Raw genomic sequence first — 9,492 nt, forward strand, 5'->3', positions numbered from 1 at the left:
GACCCTTCTGTTACATTAGGGGCTGGGCTTCTGCTTCAAATGACTGCCACCCCCCACCCCTGCCCAACGTGGATATCTAGGCCCCTCCCCCACTCCGGTCATTTTTCAAAACGTGACAGCAGCCTGTGGAGACACTCCACCATGACTTTGACTTCTGAATTATTCCTGCTGAACGAGCCCCTCGTGGGACCGTCTGGGTTCTCTTCTCACAAATGGAGGTTTCACCATCAGGGAGAGGGCCTGAGGGGTGAGTCTCTCCCCCTCTCTGGGATCAGTGGAGTGGGAATGTGGGGTCAGAGGCCTGACGGTGCTGGTCCAGGTCACTGCGCTGAGCCACCATCGGGCCACCACCCTGGATGCTGGCACAGCTGTCAACCTGAGATGATCTGTTCTGGGGGAAAGAGGTGCCCACCTGGTCCAGGTCCAGGGTCCAGGTCAGGACGAGGGCACGGCAGCAGTGGCTGTGGGCACCTGGCCTATGCATTTGCATGAGCGTGTGCTCAGTGGTGCCTGCCTGTGTCTCCTGAGGCCTCATCTCAGAAGCCATGGGGCCTGCTCACCTCACTGACCAGGACCCGGCAGCGGGCCGGGGGCCGACAGGGCCCTCCCGCCAGTGGGCTTCTCCCTCCTGCCTTTCCTATGAAGGGGATCCTGTGCCAGGGAGGAGCACCACAGAGACAGGCTTCAGGGCACAGGGCCAGACCCTAGTTGCCAGCCTGGAAGTATGGGGTCACAGAACCCAGCCCAGAGCTCTGGTCATTGGAAGGAGACACAGGAGACCCAAACAGCTTCCCCTGACAGATTTGCACCCATGCAGTGTCCCTGCCCAATGGATCAGAAGGAACCCCTGCAGAAGTGGCTCACCCCAGGGACAGCTGGGTGCACCAGGCCACGGGCCAGTGGGGGTCCCACGCTTCCTTATCCTGTCGCCCAGCCTTTGGGTGGTGAAATCCTGCGTGAGGCTCAATTGAGGAAGCAGAGAACCAGGTTCTCCCCATCCCAGCCTTCCCAAAGCGTGGGAGACAGGGCGGTTTTAGGTGGTGCAATAAACATGACCTGAGCTCCCCTGAGCAGCCCCCCGTCCCCCAGTTCCCTGTCCCCTTCATGGCACCTGGAGAGGAGGCCCACCAGGGTAGGGATGCCGTGATCTCCCTCATGCTAGCTTGCTTCTCTGCAGCTTAGAGCCTTGCAGGCAGGGTGGTTTTTCTGGAGTTGTAGGGGTTAAATGGCGACTTAAAACTTGTCTTCGCGTTCCCGGTTAGGGTTGTCTTCATTGACCGCCGCTTCTTTCCCATGAACTGTGGTAGTGGAAAGTTTTCTTCTAAAATAAACTTTAAGCTTAAAAAGAAAAAAGGAATTCATTTAAAGGAGGAAGCTAGTGGGCAAAACAGAACACGGGCGGTATTTGGCTAGAGCCGAGATGGTGGGAAGGGCTCAGGAATGGCTTCAATTTATGAGAATGGGTTTGGTCTCAGTGGCTTGTTGTTCGCTGGAAGGCAGTAGGTCTTGCTATGTCATTGCTACTGGGAACAGCTGAAGATCAGGTACCAGGAAAATGGGATTTTTCTCTGGGTGTAGGGACCCTCCACCAGCTGCTGCCTCCAGATATGCGATGGGCCCCTTGGTAGTGGAATTCCTATCCTCTCGGAGGGTTCTCTGCTTGGCGATAAGACTTAAAAATACCCAGCTATTGGGGCGCCTGGGTGGCTCAGTGGGTTAAGCCACTGCATTCGGCTCGGGTCATGATCTCAGGGTCCTGGGATCGAGTCCCGCATCGGGCTCTCTGCTCAGCAGGGAGCTTGCTTCCCTCTCTCTCTGCCTGCCTCTCCATCTACTTGTGATTTCTCTCTGTCAAATAAATACATATAATCTTTAAAAAAAAAAATACCCAGCTATTGGTGTCCTTAAGAATGGTTGGGAATAATGATTTTGAAATTGGTCTAGGCCGATAATAGCATAGCCAAGCTCTTGGCCCGTAGCTTTCTTAATTACTCATTCATTCACTCATTTATTCATTCTCACTTTTAAGAACGTAAAGCAATGTAGCTACTGATCAAAGGAACCTGGGCCCGGCCCCCCCAGCTGTCACCTACCTGTGGCAGGAAGATGGACTCTTTGCCCCGACTCGCCCATGTTTTCAGGAACATTTGTCGAGTGCTCTCTGTGTCAGGCTCTGGCCTGGGCACTGGGACACCACCGGGCACCTGACCACAGGTCTGCAAGCTTTCTGTAAAGTGCCAGATGGTAACAGTTAAACCTTCTTTACAAAACCAGGTGGAGGTGCAGACTTGGCCTACAGACACCATCAGCTGACCCCTGCCCTCTGCTGACAGGCTGCCTGGTTCCCAGGGTCCCAGCCTGGGGGAGAGAAGTGAGGGAGAAGTTTACAAACAGTCTTGGTGTTTGTCTGAAGGAGAAGGCACAGGTGATGGGAGGCCTCTGTTGTAGCAGGAGTGGTCCCATTCCCTGCAGCACTGCCAGCCCAGGCTCCATGCTTGTCTTGTTGAGACCTAGGCCTCAGTGGTTTTCACACAGCTCACCTGGTGGCTTCCATGAAGGGGAGAAGGGCCAGGAACTGGGGAAGGGAGCAGATGGGGCTCTGAGCACCCCCGAGCTTCAAACAGGACTACTGCACCTGGTTTGTAGGTCAGGCAATCTTATCTGGCAATTAAGTGTGAACTTGCCAGCTGGGACAGAGTGCTGGGAATGGGAGGGCCTCCCATAGGAGGATAGGCAATGCTTGCCTGAAGACAGGGTTCAGTGAGCCTGGAGAAGGAGATGAGAGCAACTAAAGAAAGACAGAGGAAGTGGGCATGGTATGTGCAAAGGTCCTGAGGTTGGAGGGAGCACAGTATAAGGTAGGGGGGTCTAAGGCCTGAGTGAACCTAGGGAGTTGAAGGGGATAGGTCCTCACCCCGAAAACAAGATACAACACAGGGACTTCAGTCAAGACAGTTACATGGTCATATCTTCAGTTGAAAAACAGCATTCTGACTGGAGCAGGATAGTGGACAAAAAGAGAAAGAATTGAGAAAGGCAGGTGGAAAGGAGGCTCTTAGCATGGTGGAGACAAGAAGCAAAGCAGTTTGACCCCATGGAGGGCAAGAGAGGGAAAAACAGACATACCAAGAGTGTCTAGCAGGAGATACTGATGGACTTAGGGGTGAATAAACGGGGTTGGGGGTTGCCTGGGATTTGGCTTGTGTGCTGGAGAGCTCATTCTCCAAGACAAGTGGTCCAACAGAGACCCTGGGCTTACACCAGAGAAGCGGAGTCTCAGGCACATTGGGAACCACAGGGCTCAGGAGTCTGTCTAGTAGGCAGCTGTCTCCGAGAGTCTGAAGCTCCAGGGGTTGGGGTCAGTGTCTAACCAAGGGGGCCACCAGCCTAGGAAGGCAGACTGCAGCCTGAAGTGGTGGGCAGGCAGTGGGCACCATCAGAACCTCCTGAATGGGAGGAGACCTGCTCGTTGCCGCGAGAAGTTTCTGTGGGTGAGCAGAGCTGCAGGCGAGACTGTGGACCACACCCCACATTGGCGCACAGCATAACTGCATCAGAGGTGGCTTCCACCACTGGCTGCCACTTCCTTCTCACCTTAATCCTTACTTCCCTTCGGGAGGAGTGGAGGTCGCAGAAGGAGAGGGAGGGAAAGGTTTGAGGTCTTCGCTGGGACAGCAGAAGGTGTCTGAGCAGAGACACAGTAGGCAGGGGATGCCCAGTGATGCTGGCCATTGGGAACTTATCAGGGATCCGACATCCCTGTTGTGCTAGCTCGTGACTTATTCTCTCCTGTCAAGTGAATTCTTGTAAGTCCTCTGTTTTTGTGTTGTGTGTGGGATGAGGTGGGGGGGGCGGAGCAGGGAGGAGGGTAGCAAACTCAGGAAGAAGACAGGGAAGGAGAGTAAGAACAACAGGGTTGGGTGGGCGGGACTATAGTTGACCTTGAACCACACAGGTCTGAACTACACCGGCCCATATACACATGGGATTCTTTTAACAAATACAGCGCGATACTCCCTTACGATCTTCTTAATAACATTTTCTCTTGTCTAGCTCACTTTATTATAAGAATACAGTGGATAATACATATACCATACAAAATCTGCATTAACTGTTTATGCGATTGGTAAGTCTTCCTGGCCAAGTAGACTATTGGTAGTTAAGTTTGGGAGGAGTCAAAAGTTAGATATGATCAACTGTGCAGGAGGTTGGTACCCCCCCAACCCCATGGAGTTCAAGGGTCTGCTTTGATACAGCCGCAAACAGAGCTCGAGCTGGGTCCGGAGGAAGGCAACTGTGCGACCAGATACCGGTCTCTCCGGGGAGCCATGTAGGCCATACGGCAGGGGTCCAGCCTCTTGGACCAGAAGGAGAGGGGAGGGAGAGGAGCCTGCTGGAGGGCACCAGGTTGGGGAGCAGTTTGTGGGGGGCTGGCCAGGAGTTCAGTGTGGCGAGCCCATGCAAGAGGTCGAGGCAAGGGGAAACAAGCCCAGAAAATTTCAGGTGAGGATGGGAAGATACTATGGGGGAACGTGGTGAGGCCACCACCAAAGCTCTGGGATGTGTTCTATCAGGTTCTTGAAATCAGTTCCCTCAGATTGTTTTGTTATCGTTACTGCTTAGAGGTCATTATAGGGCCGAACTGCGTCACAGGAGGGTTACCACTGGGATATCAAATAGGAATCGGACAAAGTCCCATTCTTTAAGACAAGTTGGAAACACTCCGTAAGAACAGACACACCTATGTCTCAGACTTTGAGAGAGACAGAAAACCCCAGGGGCCTGCCTAGAGGTGGGGAGTATTGCTCACAGCTTGTGTGGCAGCACTGTGCTCCGGGGCTGCTCTGATGTCAGAACCACACAGACTTTCTGCGTGAGCTCGCTTTGCCGCTGTGCCATCTCTGGGCTTTTCCACACGCCTCTTCCTGCTTCCTGGGGGGGGACCAGGTTCCCCCCGCTTACCCTGTCCTTTGGTTATTTGTGCCACTTTTCTCTTTCAGAGGGCCGCTGCCAAGGTGACAAGTCAATGTTCTGTAGGATGGAAGTCTTGTCTCGCTATTGCTCCATCCCTGGCTACCAAAAGCTGTGCTGCCAGTCTTGTAACCTGCACGACAACCTCACCGAGGTGGACAACAGGGCCGAGCCCCCGCCCAGGAAGCTCAACGACATTGAAGAGCTCATGCCCACCCTCCCGGTGCCTACCCTCATCATGGAGGCGCACCCTGTGCCAGGCACACCCCCACAGGCGCCCCTCAATGCCTCCAGCACCAACAGCACCGAGGACCACCCAGACACCAACGCTGTCGACATGCCCTACAAAATCGGCGGCCTGGACGAGGAGGTCCAGCCGCCCAACCTGATCCCACGACGACCGAGCCCGTACGAGAAGACCAGAAACCAGAGAATCCAAGAGCTCATTGATGAGATGAGGAAGAAAGAGATGCTCGGGAAGTTCTAATAAATGGAAAGATAGCATCCATAGCATTTTTTCCCCTTGCTTATATATATATTCCATGGGATGGCAAATCGTGGAGTTGAAGGAAAAATTTCTGATTCCAAAAGGGTTTCGAGAAAACAGAGAGGGAGAAGGACATAAACATCTATGCCTATGGTCGTGAGCATGTGGCAGCCAGCTTCGCACGTGTGTTTGTTTCCCAGCTCCCGCATGTTCTAAGTCCTGCGCTGGGACCAGGTGTGGGAGGGAGAGGAATATAGCAGTTCTACGATCGCCATCAGTGGGAGTGGGGGCAAGAGGCTAAGTCAGAGAGAGGAGACACGTGTCCCCAAGTTCCTGAGCAGTGATAGGGCATCTTCTTTCCTTGGCGGTGACCAACACTTCTGGAGCTGCGGGACATTTCCTATCCATCCCCAGACGGAGGCACGAGCCCCATGGGTACTCCTAGGAGGAACAGTGATTTATCTGCTGATCAACCCGTCATTAAGATGAGCACAATGGGAGGAGGCCGTGAAGTTGAATGCCAGTGAGTCCAAGGGCCAGGCAGGAGGTGGGGATGAGCATGGTGGCCCACTGGGGACTGCAACCGACCTGAGAGATATACCCTGCTAGAGCTGCTTGTGGGCTCCAGCCCTTGCTGCCTCTGGGGGAGCTGGCCCCAATGCCAGTTCATGTGCTTTCAGTATAGTCTAGCTTTGCCTGCAAAATCCTCAATCCTTAAACTTCAGCTCAGAATATGTCAGGGGGATCTGGAAGGTCTTTTAGTGTCTAGAGCCCCCAGACTGCAAGCCTCTGGTCTCTGGGCCTGGCTGGATACAGCCACTCGGAGAAAGGACTTCAGGAAAGCCAACTGGCCCATTTGGTGCTCTTGCCCAGTGTTGACTCAGCCCACACTTAGCTGTGAAGCTGTCTGCTCCTTCCCGGGAAGGTATTGGGACTTGATAGATCTAAACAGTGGGCCACGTTTCCTCCACAAGGAGAAGATAGCAGGGTGCACTCCAGGCATTCCCACTCCTCTCTTGTCTCCGAGAACCCTGGCCCACATGCAAGGCCCAAGACTCCCAGTCAGGGGCTGGAGGTGCTGCCACCATGGTGGCCATGCTTGGGGTTCTGAGATGGGGCTCTATGGGCTCAGGTTGGCTTCTGAAGACAGCTTTGCTTGTGGGGGTGGCCCTGCCCCATCTAGCCCTGTGGAGCCCCCTTCTGTGCCTTGGAAGTCCCAGCAGGGACCTGTGGAAATCTGACCTCTGATGAGAAGCACAGGGTGGGAGGTGGGGAGAACCTGCTTTATTTTTGGCCATTCCCAAACTTTTACAACTTCTGTTTTTGGCAGAGTGGTGTTTTGTGAGCAAGATGTGAATGAGAGAGAAAAGGGAAGGGAGGGGGTGGACAGGAAGATGGTGGTCTATTTTCACCCCTCCCTGCATGGATATTTTGTGAACATGTAGCCTCAACTTCCCCAAGTTATAAGACCCAGAAGCACTTCAGCTGCTTAGCTGGGCCTGGCCTCACATGTAATTCTTAAGTTTTCTGTGTCTAGGAAAGTTCTAGAGCCTTCGTATTCTCACCAGTCATAGGTTTTGAGAGAACTCTGTGTTTGGTTCCCATTCTATGGATGGGAACACTGAGGTTCAGGATAATACCATGATGGCTACTTTATACTGAGTCTGAAGTGCCCAGTATGTATGTCTGATCTCTGCATGCATGTGGGTGTGTGTCTGTGTGTGATCTAGGGGACAAAGTGAGGGTGTAGGAACAGTGAGAACGCTATCTGGGATGATGTTTAACCTCCCCACTGGGTGATAACTAGATGCCTGTCACCCCTGCCTGGCCCACCGGCCCCCCTCCCCTCTGTCACCGTGTCCCACTCACTCATGTCCTGGTGTCTCAAGGGAGCTTGCTGGCTCCTAAGTAGCAAACTGGAGAAAACATTTTCTATCTCTCATAGTATCACTTCTATAACAGATGTGATCTACAGCACTTTTGCAATCCTGTCTCTCTCTGATCAGGAAATGGATGCCTCGCCTTTCCCCGACTGGTTGAAGCTATGGCTGCTGGTGCTATTCATGGGCTGAAGGACTGGGCAGTTCTTGCTTGGGTCTGTCTTGGGATGCAGAAAGCTCAGGGTGGCTAACCCTACCCAGAGAGCGTTACTTAGTTTACCCAGCCTGGTGGCCTCAGGATGGGAACACTCTATTCCCAGATTCCGGTGAAGCAGGGCTGCATGCCTTGGGGACTGGAAGGCTTCAGGGAAAGGCCCCAGCTGGGACACAGGGGTTACTGGTCTTCTTTTGGAAGGAAAGAGATTCCCTCTGGGAGTTGTAGTCCAGCATGCCCACTGTCCCATAGGTCATACTCAGTGCCTGGGACCATATACACACACAGTTCTCCGGAACCGGACAGTCCTCCGAGGTTTCTCTATCTAAGGAACACAGGGTTTACCAGACTCTGAGAGACTCCTACTCCCCACTGAGCTTGGAACTGGTGGGAGAGTCAGCTTAGCAACAGTCCTGAACTTCCAGAGCTGGTGTCCATGTCTGGAGACCCCTACAGACTGAAGGCCAAGGCGGTTTTCTAGCTGAGGTTCTGGAGCACCACTTGGAGACTCAGAGCTCTCTGTCTGTGGCTCCAGAAAATTGCGTCTGTGGGGAGACTTCTGCTGGGATTGGGGACCTGGCTCTCTGATCTGCTCCTTTTGGAAAACCCATGGAATTTCCCATATAAGCCTTCTGTTTGTATTTTAAGGTTGGTTGTTTGGCGTCTATAAATGGTGCTCAGTAACACTCCTATGAGATGAAGCCTGAGGACTCTGTTCCGCCAAATGCCAGGCAGCCGCCACAGGAATCATCATGGTGCTGAACTCAAATCACAGCATTTTATCTCACTGATCACAGCCATCGACACATTTGTTTTCTGTATAGAAAAAATTGGCTTCTTGATTTTATAACTTATTAAAGTCAAAATGTTTGTGTTTTTGCACATCATGCCTGTGTTTGTGTGTTACGTTGAGTACGCTACCCCCTGTCCGCAGCCTGAACTGGGCCAGATGGAAGGATGTGCTGCCTTCCCAAGGCCAAGGGGTGGGCATGGGTGACATCAGGGGGCACCGAGACACGGCTGCTCAAGTCAGGATCCTGGGGAAGACCAGGGGTGCCCAGAAGGACAGGTCCCTCTCCCAGCTCCCTGTCCAGGAGGTACCACTAGCCCGTAGCTTCCAAGTAAACCTTTAGTTGTGAGAGAAGATGAAGAATCCCCTGACTCTTGACTTCTCTCCTATATGACCCCTGATTATGAGCTCTTCTCTCCTAGAATTAGGGTTCCCAGAAAAATTGCTAGATGCTGAGTTAAATTTGAATTTCAGAGAAACAACAAATAATGTTTTAGTATAAAATTAGGACACACTTGGGACACCTCAGCTGGTTGAGCATCCAACTCTTGATTTCAGCTCAAGTCATGATCTCAAGCTTGTGGGATCGAGCCCTGTGTGGGGCTCCATGCTGGACATGGAGCCTGCTTGAGGTTCTCTTCCTCTCCCTCCGCTCCTCTCTACCACTCACTCTCACTGTATCTCTTTAAAAATACTGGGGACACACTTATACTAAAAAACTATTGTTTCTTTGGAATTCAAATTTAACTGAGAGTCCTATGTGTTTATTTGCTAAATGTGGTAAACCGCACCCCCCCATCAGTATTCCACTTTTAAAGACAAGCCCATTCTCTCTGGCCCTCTTTGATGTTTGCAGGTGTTAGGGGGACAGGAGGGAGGGAGGGAGGTTGAAAAAGGAGATTTCCTTGCCCCCAGCCTCAAAGGAGGCAGACAGACCATGTGTGCACAGCGCTGGGGACAGGGAGGAATCTTATGAATTTGTTCTGAGGTTGGAGGTGGCTTTGGAATGTGTAGAATTTCTTATCCTGTTTTTCACTGTAACTTGTGTTGACTCCATTGTTATAGTGCAGTTAGTCCTTTATAGTGAAGGAGAGGAACTTGGGATGGATGTGAGTGTGTGTATTAGGAGTGTGTGGAGTGGGGAATGGTG

At 52.5% G+C, this 9,492-nt stretch overlaps 1 protein-coding gene across 1 annotated transcript in view; it reads left to right on the forward strand.

Moving 5' to 3' along the window:
• ADAMTS2 (ADAM metallopeptidase with thrombospondin type 1 motif 2) overlaps positions 1–8,439 on the forward strand; it is a 219,276-nt gene extending 210,837 nt beyond the window's left edge. Inside the window, exon 22 of the mRNA XM_044262614.1 lies at positions 5,001–8,439. Coding sequence (XP_044118549.1) covers positions 5,001–5,458 — 458 coding nt within the window. The 3' untranslated portion in view covers positions 5,459–8,439. The remainder of the gene's footprint in view (positions 1–5,000) is intronic.
• The last annotated feature ends 1,053 nt before the right edge of the window (positions 8,440–9,492 follow it).

This window comes from Neovison vison, chromosome 1 (genome assembly GCF_020171115.1).
Source record: "Neovison vison isolate M4711 chromosome 1, ASM_NN_V1, whole genome shotgun sequence".
NCBI classification, from domain to species: Eukaryota; Metazoa; Chordata; class Mammalia; order Carnivora; family Mustelidae; genus Neogale; species Neogale vison.